This window comes from Lithobates pipiens, unplaced genomic scaffold (genome assembly GCF_037356315.1).
Source record: "Lithobates pipiens isolate NorthernLeopardFrog02 unplaced genomic scaffold, aLitPip1_a1.2 Scaffold_27, whole genome shotgun sequence".
Classification (NCBI taxonomy): domain Eukaryota; kingdom Metazoa; phylum Chordata; class Amphibia; order Anura; family Ranidae; genus Lithobates; species Lithobates pipiens.
In genome coordinates, this window is record NW_027507788.1 from 43,778,701 (window position 1) to 43,793,458 (window position 14,758).

Here is a 14,758-nt window from a genome sequence, read left to right on the forward strand (position 1 = left end):
TGCTTTGCATAGTGAGTATTACTCCCTCTGCAAGCCCATTCTCCTAGGGTATGACCTTAACTGCGTCCCCTCTCCTCCCACCTCCCCAAGGCCCCAATCCCCCTCCTTCCCCCCCAACCGCGCCTCCCCCCACCCCCCCCCACCCCTAGATCGGAAACAAAGAACATCGGGAAATACAGGAAAAGACAATTATACCTCTACTAAGTTGCCTACAGTTCCCCCTTCCTGAGCCTCTCAGTCCTTACACCTCCCAAGGGTCTAATGGGATCAGGGGAATTGGGATTCCTATTTTATTACAGAAGTCCTCAATTTCATCTAGGGTTTTGAGCTTAAGCGTCCTCCCCTCCTTCTGCACTAAAAGCGCTGCCGGGAAACCCCAACTATATTTTACGTTTACGCTTCTCAGTTGGTCCAATAAAGGCTTTAGTCTTCTTCTACGAGCCAGGGTTCCCGGTGCCAAGTCCTGAAAGATCTGTAACGTTTCTCCTTCATATTGAATTGGGGCTAGGCCTCTAAGCTTACTCCAAATCTTCGCCTTATCTTCGTATTGCTGGAACTTTATTATTACATCCCTCTGGATTTCTTCCCTCAACCCTTGAGGTTTCCTTATTCTGAGCGCACGTTCTAGCTTTAACTCTGTCCCTTCTTCTTTTCCCAGTAAGGGATTAAATATCTTTCCAATTTTTGTACCCAATTCTTCTCCCATCTTGTATCGGGTCTCTCTATGCGCTTCCTGCGATTTCTTTACTTGTATTTTTAATTCCAATATTTCCCTGGCCTGTCTTCCTGTTTGATCCTCCATTTCTTCTACTCGCTTCAATAAGTGCCCCATGTCCTTCCTTACAGTTAGGATCTCAGCTTTAATTATATTTTCTAATTTTAGGAACATTTCCTGCATTTCCCCCTTTGTGGGTATCTGAGAGGGGATCCCTTCTCGCCTTCGTCCACTCTCCTGATCCACCTCTTCTCCCGAAGAGTCTCCCCTTGCCCCCTCCGGTTTTCCAACTTCCTTCCTCCGCTCTCTCCCCCCTCTTTGGTTTCCCTCAAGGCCCGGGCTTTTTTGACTTGTTTCTTTTAGATATTTTTGAATTGAACTGGAGTTCAAACTCTCCCTTGAGTTTTTGGGCTCGTTCGTTCTCGTATTTTTCCCCTTCATGTTCTCCTTTGTCTTTCTTTTCCCCAGGATTTCCCAGGGACCACCTTCCCAGAGGTTCTCTTATTGGGGGTTTCTCTTGTACTGTTACCACGCTACCTCTAGTTTTAAACTTCAAAGATCGTAGTTAGGGTAGCTTACCTAAATACAGGCACTGTCCTTTTAATTACTTTTATTCCACCTTTGCAGTATAATTAGGCCACCATATCGGGGGGAAGGGTTAAAAAGACCTCAGCCCAGTGTACTTTAGGCCCGGGTTCCTGAGTCCCAACTTTGTTTTGCAAATCGGTAACTCCTTCTCTTTTCCAGTTCTGTATGTTTTTTTTCTTGTTCTAACGGTTCCCACTCTGGGACCTGCTCTTGTAATTTCACTGCTAAGCTTCGGATTTGCAGACTTTGTCTACCATAATTATTATAGCTCTCAATTGGAAATGAACTGTATAATATGTTACCGTCCCTTTAATTCACTTCTGCAAACCGTAGGAACAAAGAGGGAGAGAGGGGAGGATACTGGGGCCATTAAACACAGTTAGGACATGCACACAAAGCGAAGTTTCAAACAGGAGCAAAGAGCCAGACCCTCATGTGTTTACCCCTCCGTTTCCTGGGAACGGGATCTACATTACCCGGATTGCCACTTCTTCCCTTACAGGATTCAGCAATATCACTTCTCTTATACCGTAACACTGTCCGTCTGATATTGCGTTTATCTACTAACACGTTCAGTCACATCTGAGATATAAGCCAAAAGGAACGATCTGACCTTATATTCCCCTCCTCTGTGTCCTCACAGAGGAGACCGGGGATCGTTGAGGGTTCGCTGGGGTTCCGGTATGAGCACCGCTGCCTCCAAGAGAGAGTCCTACCTCCCGTCTGCCTTGGTCCTGTTCCCCGATCTTACCGCTCGTACTCCCCTCACGCGCTCCCGCCCTGCTCGCACCAAAGCGGGAGGTTGTTCGGGCAGAACCGCCACTGTTCTGTTACTCGCCGTAGTCGATGCTCGAGGGGGGGGACGGAGCTGAAAGTCAGCGCGGCTGTTCGTTCCTCACGCCGGGGCAGAGCACCCTCTCACTGTGCTCACCTCCGGCTCACTCCTCGGGGCCTCCACCATCTCCCACGAGGACGCCGCAGTCAGGCCCCTCCCCTCACCTCTCTCACATCCGCCCCATCAGTGCAGTGACTTTATTCTAAAGAACAAAAAGGATTACAACAATACTAAGCAAGTAAGGAGATATCTACAAGCAGTGTTCATTCATGTTTTTTATGCTGATTTACATGGGACAAAGCTGTGGAGGAGGGTTTACAAAAACTTTAAAATGCTGATAAAGCTTTGTATTTTCAGATATCAAGAGAGAAGATCACACAAGGTAAATTGATACATTGTAAACAAAAAGGAGTATGCTTCCCCATATCAACTTCTGGATCACACAATAAGAAAATCAGATGAACTATCGCCTGGTTTTCCTCGATGTTTTGCAGCAAGTCGAACCAGAGGATGGTACTAATTGTACAAAAATTGGCGAACAGCAAATGCTCTTTTTGTTTGACGTAACAACGCCGTAGCGTTTGTTAGGAAGTGATGTATAGAAGGTGTGACCCTGTAGCCACGCCTTTCAGCGCCATTATTCAGAGTGATGTGGATTCTTTGTTCAGTAGAAATAATCACATTTGCACAATGGATTATATTCCAGATGACTTGCAAACCACAGCTATTTCCATAGTTGGACTTGAAGTTATGGCAATACAGAACCAGCTTCGAAAGAAGGGAAAAAGGAGAAACTGGTGTAAAAAAATTATTAAATTGTGACCGGTTCTCCCATATTTCACTTTTGAGAGAATTAGAGGAGAACAACCTTGACAAAATGTATTTTCGTACGTAGCGGTACCCCCCTCCGTAGGGGCTGCTGAAATGTTGGATTGTCTGTCATCCTGCCCAGCCCAGCATCCACCTCTCAGACACTCAGAGACATAGAACAGTCCATATGCTTTGTTTTTTTTGTATTTTATTGAGGGGATTGAACTTGGATTGGGTAAGAGAAATGGATGCCCAGTATAATTGGCAGCACTTTCTTGGGACAACTATATACAGTCGAGTATATACACTCCATTCCTCCTCCTGCACATCACTTCCTCACTGATCTTCAGATCTTTCTCCTCCAGCACATTGCTTCCTCTCTGATCTTCAGATCTTTCTCCTCCAGCACATTGCTTCCTCTCTGATCTTCAGGCACAGCTAGCACAAAATGGATAGGCCTGACACTGGCTCAGTCAGGCATTTGGCAATTGCCCTTTGCAGGCAGAGACTGCTGGCCTCTAAAGTGTGGCAAACAAAAAGTCTCTGGTGCTGCCCTACACATGGCTACTGAGAGATACGTACAGTGGGTCTTAGATACATTTACCGGCTCTGGTCTTAACACTGTTGGAGCTCTACTGGTCCCCTACACTTAAAGTGGATTTTAAATAGGGATAGCCATATTGAGCTACCCCCTTTCCATGTGTACGGTACTAGTGCCTGGTTGAAAGTTCCCTATTTTGGCTGTTGAGGATATGGTTATTACCCCCCGTCCCACACAAGTTATAAGGACCTTTCAAGCTTTATATTGCTTAAGGCATGAAACCGTTGATTGGTGGATGATCCCACCAGGTTTGCCTGCGTATATTGTTTAGTATATTATGCACCACTGCAAGCTCCTAAAGAAGCGCTTAAGGGCACGTAACATGTAGCGTTTTGTTCACATACGTCTCTACTAGGAACTTTTTGGCCTAAAAGCAAAATGCTATGTGTGGCAGAAAACCAACCCTGCACACACCATCCCCATGTGAAACATGGTGGTGGTGGCAGCATCATGTTTTGGTGATGCCTTTCTCCAGAAGGGACAGGGAAGCTGGTCAGAGTTGATGGGAAGATGTATGGAGCCAAATACAGGGAAATCCTAGAAGAAATCCTGCTAGAGTCTGCAAAAGACTTGAGACTGGGGCAGAGGTTCACCTTCCAGCAAGACAACAATTGAGAATCTGTGGCAAGATTTGAAAATTGCTGCTCACATAAGCTCACCATCCAATCTGACAGAGCTTGAGCTATTTTGTAAAGAAGAATGGGCAAAAATGTCACTCTCTAGATGTGCAAAGCTGGTAGAGACATCCCCAAAAAGACTTGCAGCTGTAATTACAGTGAAAGTTTGTTCTACAAAGTATTGACTCAGGGGGGCTGAATACAAATGCACACCACACTTTTCACATATTTATTTGTATAAAATGTTGAAAACCATTTATCATTTTCCTTCCACTTCACAATTATGTGCCAATTTGTGTTGGTCTATCACACCAAATCCCAATAAAATACATTTACGTTTTTAGTTGCAACATGACACAATGTGGAAAATTTCAAGGGGTATGAATACTTTGTCAAGGCACTGTATGTCAGGTAAACAGTTCACATACAGTACAGTATATCGTATAGCTGCGTCTTCAGATGTTTTCAAGCTTTAGGCACCTTCATGTAGGCATTCCATCAGTCTGTTTTTGGTCCATGATTACACGGATCAAAAGTGGACTGAAACCTAGCCCTATGGGTGGCAGGCTGTAAAAAGACGTGTGGCTGCCCTTTATCCACCCACATCTGGATCCATTCACGTTCGATAGAACGAATGAAAATATGTATGCTTCCAGTTCCACGTTTAATGACCTGGCCGAAGGTGGGCAGATATAGGCTGAAGAATCACCAGCTTACATCAGGCCAACCCATAGGAATGATATGGATCCCATTTTCCACCATTACAAGATGGAGGAAAAAGGATGTTGTATATGTGACAGAATGGAGGGTGCCAATGTAAAAAGGGGCCTTAAAGAAAAAGTGTAGACGTATATAAAATGCCTCATCTAAACCAATCATGTCTTCATTTAAAAAAAAAAACCTTACATTTAATTTTAACAGTACAGTACCTTTGTCTTTATATTAGCCTCCTGTAATTCAGTATTCAGGCTAGGGAAGGAACTGTAAGGCAAGACTTAAAGTGGACCTAAACTTCCTCTGTATAACTGTTAGCCCTTGTACACACGATCAGAGATTCCGACGGAATGTGTCCGATCGGAGCGTTTTGACGGATATTCCGACTGTGTGTGGTATGCATCGGACTGTTTCCGTCTGAATACCGGTATCCGTCGGACCAACTTTTCCAACTTGCCGGAAATATTTTCCAACAAAATGCTCCGATCAGACATACTCCGATCATGTGTAGAGAATTCCGATCGGACAAAGTGCCACGCATGCTTAGATCAAATTCCTACATCAAAGCTATTGGCTACTAGCCTAAACGTAGTCCCATTGTAACAAAATTACGTCATCACATTCTGAAAGATCGGATTTTCCGACAACTTTGTCCGACCGACCGTGTGTATGCAACAGTTTCAGACAAGATCCGTCGGACAAAATCCAACGGACAAAATCCGACGGATTTGGTTGTCGGAATCTCCGACCGTGTGTACAAGGGCTTAGGAGGCACAACATTGTAGCAGAAGAGACTGCATGTTTCTCCTGCTGGGAAATAAAAATCTCTTTCCTTTCTCCAAGCTTTTTTCTGTGCACAACCTGAATCCATGAACAAGTGCCGTGTACACTTCAGGCCCATTTCTGTCCCTAAAAGGCCAAGAAGGGAATTGGGAGCATGGACTACATACAGACGGCATACAAGAGTTACATTAGTGCCTGCCCAATGGGCAAAGCAGGAAGACACCATGCCAGAAGAGCTGGCAGAGAAGATGGCAGCAGCCATGAATGGAGTGGCAATGGGAATCATTGAACTCTTGGGGCAGGTGGAAAGCAAACACAGAGGAATCTGCCATAATTTGCAAATATTCTATACAAACCTGCCAACCACTGGCCACACTACAGTTACACAGTTAAATAGTTACATATTTTACAAGGTTGAAAAAAAAAAAAACACAGGTCCAGCCAGTTCAACCTGTAAATTTTCCTTCTCTAACAATTTCCATAGTGTGCAAATAATCAATCTGTGCAATCCAATACTACAGTGCCTTGCGAAAGTATTCGGCCCCCTTGAACTTTTCAACCTTTTGCCACATTTCAGGCTTCAAACATAAAGATATAAAATTTGAATTTTTTGTGAAGAATCACCAACAAGTGGGACACAATTGTGAAGTGGAACGAAATCTATTGGATAATTTAAACTTTTTTAGCAAATAAAAAACTGAAAAGTGGTGCGTGCAAAATTATTCGGCCCCTTTACTTTCAGTGCAGCAAACTCACTCCAGAAGTTCAGCGAGGATCTCTGAATGATCCAATGTTGTCCTAAATGACTGATGGTGATAAATAGAATCCACCTGTGTGTAATCAAGTCTCTGTATAAATGCACCTGCTCTGTGATAGTCTCAGGGTTCTGTTGAAAGCGCAGAGAGCATCATGAAGACCAAGGAACACACCAGGCAGGTCCGTAATACTGTTGTGGAGAAGTTTAAAGCCGGATTTGGATACAAAAAGATTTCCCAACTTTTAAACATCCCAAGGAGCACTGTGCTAGCGATCATTTTGAAATGGAAGGAGTATCAGACCACTGCAAATCTACCAAGACCTGGCCGTCCCTCTAAACTTTCAGCTCAGACAAGGAGAAGACTGATCAGAGATGCAGCCAAGAGGCCCATGATCACTCTGGATGAACTGCAGAGAACTACAGCTGAGGTGGGAGAGTCTGTCCATAGGACAACAATCAGTTGTACACTGCACAAATCTGGCCTTTATGGAAGAGTGGCAAGAAGAAAGCCATTTCTCAAAGATATCCATATAAAGTCTCATCTAAAGTTTGCCACAAGCCACCTGGGAGACACACCAAACATGTGGAAGAAGGTGCTCTGGTCAGATGAAACCAAAATCCAACTTTTTGCCCACAATGCAAAACTATATGTTTGGCGTAAAAGCAACACAGCTCATCACCCTCAACACACCATCCCCACTGTCAAACATGGTGGTGGCAGCATCATGGTTTGGGCCTGCTTTTCTTCAGCAGGGACAGGGAAGATGGTTAAAATTGAGGGGAAGATGGATGCAGCCAAATACAGGACCATTCTGGATGAAAACCTGTTGGAGTCTGCAAAAGACCTGAAACTGGGACGGAGATTTATCTTCCAACAAGACAATGATCCCAAACATACAGCAAAATCTACAAAGGAATGGTTCACAAATAAACGTATCCAGGTGTTAGAATGGCCAAGTCAAAGTCCAGACCTGAATCCAATCGAGAATCTGTGGAAAGAGCTGAAAACTGCTGTTCACAAACGCTCTCCATCCAACCTCACTGAGCTCGAGCTGTTTTGCAAGGAAGAATGGGAAAGAATTTCAGTCTCTCGATGTGCAAAACTGATAGAGACATACCCCAAGCGACTTGCAGCTGTAATCGCAGCAAAAGGTGGCTCTACAAAGTATTAACGCAAGGGGGCCGAATAATTTTGCACGCCCCACTTTTCATTTTTTTATTAGTTAAAAAAGTTTCAAAAATCCAATAGATTTCATTCCACTTCACAATTGTGTCCCACTTGTTGGTGATTCTTCACAAAAAATAAAAATTTTATATCTTTATGTTTGAAGCCTGAAATGTGGCAAAAGGTTGAAAAGTTCAAGGGGGCCGAATACTTTCGCAAGGCAATGTAAATCAATAAAATTATTTAAAAAGTTGCTAGCTGTGACTTATGCATACCGTTAAGCTATGTGTCTTTGTTAGACTACTAATTGATTTTGGACTTTATATGTTGTCCCCTGTCTGATAACTCCTCTTTTGTTGTCATGTGAAAAAAAGAAAAATAAATAAAAACGGTAAATTATAAAAAAAAAATTGCTAGCCAACACCCATAATTCCAACCTTAGTGAGCTAATATACAGTATACATAACAGAATGATGTAGCACAACTTACAAAAAATAACCACAATATAATACAAAGTGCAAACAATTGTGCAAAAAATGTGTACAAAAAAAATTAGGGCTGTTACTGATTAAAATTTTTGTGTTCAATTAATAGATTTTTTTTTAAATTGATTAATCGACTAATTTCGATTATTTATAACACAAATACAGATCCAACTACTTTTAGCTGATCTCCTTGCATGGAAACTCTGTATTAGTCAGTGGTAAATGTGGTATACACTATATACAATCACCCGACACTAGTTAGTTTCCACAATCCATGACTTAACTTCACAGTTCACACAAATACAGTTTAAATTCAACCTGTAGCACTGACGTAAGTAATTTTTCCACAGTAGCGTGACAATCCCTCCACCTCCGGTCTAACTAATCACTCTCACCTTATGGTATGAACCCCTGTGCAAACAGGTGGCCATGCAAGCGGGTATCAAAAGGGTTAACACGGACCATAAACTTCTCTCACATCTCCTTATATCTCAGCAAGGATGTCAGGTCATGGGTAGAAAGAAAAGATCTGAGTGCTCACCGCTTAAGTATGAGATTACATTTTTGTGTTCAAACACAAACTACTTACGTAAAGATGATAAAAACACAACATGTAAAGCCGACAATTGTGTTAGTTTCGTAGGGCAGCGGCGGGGGATGTCAGGCGTAGCTCCTCCCCCCGTAAGCATTACGTACAATCAGAACTTCAACGTCACCGGACTCCTCCCCTTCCCTTTGTTAGCAGACGGAGGCACTTGGGGAAGGGGGAGGAGTCCGTGATGTCGATGTCCGTGACGTCACGGATCTCCGACGGAACACCCTGAAGACCCGGAAGCCGGCGGAGAGGTGAGTATAAGTCAAAAGAATTTTGATCGATCAAAAAAAAATTGATCGATCAAAAAAATGTATGATTAATCTAGGAATTAATCTTTACTAGCCCTAAAAAAAATAGTTCTTTGAATCCTTTTTAAATCATAATGATAACGCAAATCACCCAAATGGTTAACATACTCTGGAATGTTTGGCCTTGGTACAGACACAGAAGGTGGCACACAGGTTAAAATGGCAATTAAAGGTTAATTTCCCACATGTGTGGCTTTTTAAATCACAATTAGTGTTTGTGTATAAATAGTGAATGAGTTTGTTAGCTCTCACATGGATGGACTAAGCAGGCTAGACACTGAGCCACGAGGAGGCAGAAAAGAACAGTCAAAAGACCTGCGTAACAAAGTAATGAAACTTTACAAAGATGGAAAAGGATATAAAAAACATATCCAAAGCCTTGAAATGCCAATGCTTCAATGCCAGTCAGTACTGTTTAACCACTTATTAAGAAGTGGAAAATTTGGGGTTCTTTTGATACCAAGCCAACGTAAGGCTTAACCTGTGTGTGCCCATTCTGTGTCTGTTCCAAGGCCAAACATTCCAAGGTATGGAAACCTTTTATACGGGCCATTTGGGTGATTTCTGTTATCATTATGATTTAAAAAGGAACCAAAAAAGCCAATGAGGAGAAAGAGACCCAGGAGAGCTGCTTCTCTCTGAACATTGTTGGATCGAGATTTGGCACAGGTAAGTATTAGGGGGGTCTGCGGGGGGGACCTGCACCTGAAGTTTTTTTTTATTTGAATGCTTTTACCTGACGCCATTAAGGTAAAAAACCTTGAGCCTTTGGAACTACTTTAATTGGTTTTCTGCAGTAATTTGGCGTAAAATATGATCTCATCTAAATCACAATAGACTTAATTATTGTACTTAATCTGACAACAAAGAACTCTAATTTTTAGTGTCTTTATTGCACACACCCATTGAACATTCACAGTGCTGGAGGAAAAAGTAAGTAAACCTTTGGCGATAATAGAAGGTCAAATCTCCTTTTTCAGCAATGACTGGCAGCTCTGGCTTAGACCCGCACAATGTTCAGGAAGAATTTTTGACCATTCCTCTTTACAAAACTGCTTCAGCTCAGGCACATTTGTAAGGTGTCTTGTGTGAACGGCTCTCTTGCGATCACTCCACAGCATGTCTATGGAGTTAAGGTCTGGGCTCTGACTGGGCCACTACAAAGGTATAATTTTAATTTTCTTGAACCCAATCTATGGTGGATTTACTTTGATGCTTAGTGTCATTGTCTTGCTGCATCACCCAACTTCTACTAAGCTCCAGCTGGCAGACAGAAGGTACAAAGTCAATGCCCAGATAATACAGACTAAACATACAAATCCTAAAAAAAAAGTAGGGGATACTGCAGTAATAAAGGGTGTATCTACGTCAGATTTTATACAATTCTGAGATCAGAAAATATCTAGGATGAATTCCTGGAAGAAAGATTTTTTTGGAGAGCACTTCCTTCCATGGTGTTCTGTCATGGACACCCTGCCTGTTCAAAGACTTACGCATGGCAGACTCATGAGCAGGGATATTTGCCAGTTCTAGTGGTGTCTTCAAGTCTTTCGCTGTTGCTTGTGAGTTCTTCTTTACCTCACTGAGGAGTGTATCCTGGGAGTCAACGTGGCTGGGTGCCTATTTCTAGGAAGAAACTGTCTCCATTTATGGACAATTTATCTGTTGATTGATGGATGCCTAAACACTAAATACAAATTGTTTTGTATCCCTTTCCAGCCTTATACAGATTACCTACTCTTGATTGTATGTCTTCAGAGAGCTCCTTTTTGCGATGCTTCTTATGAACAGCAATCTTAAAATGTTTGAGTGTCTTTTATCAATCAAAGCAGCTCTAAACCACACCTCAAAAACAAATTTTCAGTAACTGGACTCCAAGAGTGCAAACCGCTGACTCCAATTAGCTTTGGTTGAAGTAATTAGACTATGGGTTCACCTACTTTTTCCACTAACACTGTGCATGTTTAATAAGTGTGTTCATTAAAGACACAAGAAATTGTAATTGTTTGTGTGTTATCAGCATAAGCACATTGTGTTTGTCTATTGTTATGACTTAAGCCCCATACACACACTATTCGATTTTCTGCAGATTTTTGTCTTCAGATTTACCAAAACCATGTAGTGCAAGGGCTTGCCTGATTGCATACAAACTGAAACCCCCTTAAAGCGGAAGTCCCGCATACATTTTTTTTTAAAAGTCAGCAGCTACAAATGCTGCAGCTGCTGACTTTTAAAATAAGGACACTCACCTGTCCAGCGATGTCGACACCCGGGACCAAACCATCCCTCGGTCCGCGGATGCTGCCGCTGCCATCTTTGGTAAGGGAATCAGGAAATTAAGCCTTGCGGCTTCACTTTCCAGTTCCCTAATGCGCATGTGCGAGTTGCGCAGCGCAACGGGAATGGTCCCTGCTGTCTCTGGGACCCGTGTGTGTCCCAGCAGACAGCGTGGTGGGACGGTAAGAGGCATAGATTCCCATGGGAGTCTATGCCCGGAAGTGGGTGTAAATACCTGTCTTTGACAGGTATCTCCACCCCCCTCCCCCCTGAAAGGTGCCAAATGTGACACCGGAGGGGGGGAGGATTCCAAAAAGTGGAGGTTCAATTTTTGTGTGAACCTCCGCTTTAAGGTTTGACCTCATATTATATGGTTTTGGTAAATCTGAAAACAAAAATCTGCAGAAAATCTAATCGTGTGTATGGGGCTTTAGATGAGGATCAGATCATATTTTATGGAAAATTACTGCAGAAAACCAGTTGATGCAAAGGCGTTCAAATGTATTTTTCTATAATTTCATCAATTCCAATAGACCCTGTGTTATAGATTAACCCATTCATGCCTAAAGGTAAACCAAATCTTAAAGCCCAAGCACAATTTTGTAACTTAGACATGTGTTAGTAAAACTGTACATATCACAACTACTTTGTGCATCCATGTGGATTATAGTGTGTTTTTTTTTTCAGGACAAATTGGTGGTAAATAGTAATAGATATCTCCTGATTTTTGTTATTACCAAAGGAAAACTGGCTCAAATAATAGTTTAAAAAATGTTTTTTTAAAAGCTGTATATTTCTTGCTATTATCATAATTTTGACCATAGAACAACCCAAAATAAAAATGTTCTGCTCCTGACGATTGCAGCGATATCACATATTGTTGTTTGTACCCATAGTACAGCCCAGAAACAATAGTGCACATTTTGCTTTTTTTTTTTGTCCTACAAAAAATACACCAACATTGACGCTAATAAAAAAAAATCTTTTAAAATCCTGCCCAAACTGGCCTGACCTTGACCTTTGACCCTCACTTGACCCAAACACTAACCCTGGCACTGACCTAGATCAAACCTTGAATACGGTAATTTTTTCTATATTTTTTCTTACTTATTATTATTTACGTGTTTTTTTTTCCCTTTCTGCAAGGAGAAAGATACAATGTATCTTTCCTCTCCATTCACAGAGTGAGAAACACAGGGATGGGCTTCACAGTGACGGATCACTGTGGTAACCAATCAGAAGCTACCACAGTGATCAGGTGACCCAGAATCGGGAGTTCCAGGTCCCAATTGTTAGTATGGGTCCTGGGCTTGTGGTGAGGCCCCCCGGTCTCTGTGCTGCCACATATATGTATTTTTTTTTTTTGCAAAATCTGGATAAACCTTCATCCACTTGACTTCCACTATCCGATTTCTCACTTACTTCCTCATTGAATGATAACATGTGTCTCATAAATCCATGCTGGTTGTCACTTATCTTTCCCTCAAATACCTTACATATTGTTGATGTTAGGCTTGGTGGTCTGTAGTTTCCTTGTATACATTTGGTATACAGCAGGGATATGCAATTAGCAGACCTCCAGCTGTTGCAAAACTACAAGTCCCATCATGCCTCTGCCTCTGGGTGTTATGCTTGTGGCTGTCAGAGTCTTGCTATGCCTCATGGGAATTGTAGTTCTGCAACAGCTGGAGGTCCGCTAATTGCATATCCCTGGTATACAGTAATGCTTTAACTACACAGTGAGAGACACAGAGAGAGCCGGCCAAGAGGTGGTGAGCACTTAGGACTGACATCATCAATATGTTGCTGTTCCTTCATCTTTCCTAATCACAATCTGGGGAGGTCCATAATTAACTTGTGTTGCTTTAGATGCAGCTGAGGAGGTCAGAACATGCCTGTGACATGTATGTCTGGATGAAAAGAAATGTAAACTTTTTGGCATGTAAAACAGTTCACAAGCATGTATTTCAGCCTAGACTTCCATTTGAAGTCCAATAAAGCTTTCCAGAAGAACCTAAAGCTTTGTGTGCACCAAAAGCATACAAACCCAGATATTACCTTGTAATAGTAACAGTGACATCATCACTGTGCTGTATATAGCCTGTGCAGAGCCCAGATCTGTGGGAGGAACCCAGCAAGCCCCATCCACTATAGGCGGCCTGCAGAAAACTATAGGAGGGGCGAACACAAGACCAGTCACCTTGCACCGGGATAGAGAATAGCAATGGCAGGCAGCTCCTGCGCATAGGCAAAGTTTCACACTGAAAAAGATCTGGTAGACATATACACAAAACATCAAGATTCAAATAGGAATAGAAATAGGAATAGACACGGATCTTGAATTTAGAAAATATATTTTGTTGTCCATGCAGTGCTGACATCTTACTTGGGTTTCTTCAAAAAACATGATGGAGAGAGACCAGAAGAACCAATAAATCCAAGAATCCAATAAAAAGCCAGAAGGTTACCCTCCTGAGATAGAGGTGGATATTGCATTGCTTTTGGCTACAAGACCATCCAATAAATCATTGCATGTTCCAAGTTGAAGTAAAGACAGCTGGGCTAGCGTGCAGATCAGTCCATGTTCAGTGGCACGTGTGTGCTCAGGTAGGGATTCCATTTAAATCCATAGATCCCAGGCTTACGTAAACTAACCTTACACGTCTTTGTAATCTGAAACCTAGTCCCATGTGACAAGACGTAACAGCCGACTGACATATCCAGGGACAATTCTACCCCAAGGAACACCGCCATTGTATAAGCAGAGAGAGCTTCAGTGGTGATAGAACTACACAGCATACCGTACCCTGCCATCCCACAACTTCACATTTCACCAAATACACATTCTCCTGCAGAGAATCTCATCCTAGATTTTTACCTAATGTAAGCACCTCCAGTATATCTAATGTTGTGACCTTTTAATTGACGGCCATAAAAAAAAAAAAAAAAATAATAATAAAAAAAAAAAAAATATATATATATATATATATATATATATATATATATATATATATAATAAATAAACATGGATAAGAGAAAAAAGGAAATTACTAAAAACTGCTATAATGCACTAATATATCTAATATGGATATATTTGCAAAACATTTTCTTTTATCTCCAGGTTTTATTATCATCTGCTCCAGTATAGTAGTGAAATAAGATTGCGTTGTCACCAGCAAGGAGACATCAGACTGTCCAATTGGATTACAAGTATATATTATATAATATATTAATATATTTTAATAACAATAATTGAAAGTGGTTGTAAAACCTTACATATGCCCAGTGCAGTGACTGGCCTCAGGTGATATACAAAGATGAAACAAATCCTCCTATATCAGTTGTACCTGTCTATCTGCAGTCTTCTCTACAGCTGTTCAAAGTACAGAATTTATAAAGCTTTTAGGAGCTGTCATAGAGCTAAAATTACACTCTGCAGAGTTCAGCGAGGAGAGCTCTTAGCCCTTGCACACACGGTCGGAGATTCCGACAACCAAATCCGTTGGAG

General features: G+C 41.9%; 1 protein-coding gene across 5 annotated transcripts in view; it reads right to left on the minus strand.

The window, feature by feature from the left end:
• DIXDC1 (DIX domain containing 1) overlaps positions 1-14,758 on the minus strand; it is a 274,022-nt gene that overhangs the window by 231,412 nt on the left and 27,852 nt on the right. The window contains exon 1 of one of the 5 annotated variants that reach the window (XM_077456914.1): positions 13,637-13,793. The exons of the other annotated variants lie outside the window; for them this stretch is intronic. Within the exon in view, the coding sequence (XP_077313040.1) occupies positions 13,637-13,657 (21 nt within the window). The 5' untranslated portion in view covers positions 13,658-13,793. Of the gene's footprint in view, positions 1-13,636; positions 13,794-14,758 lie in introns of those variants that run through there. 5 annotated transcript variants of the gene reach the window in all.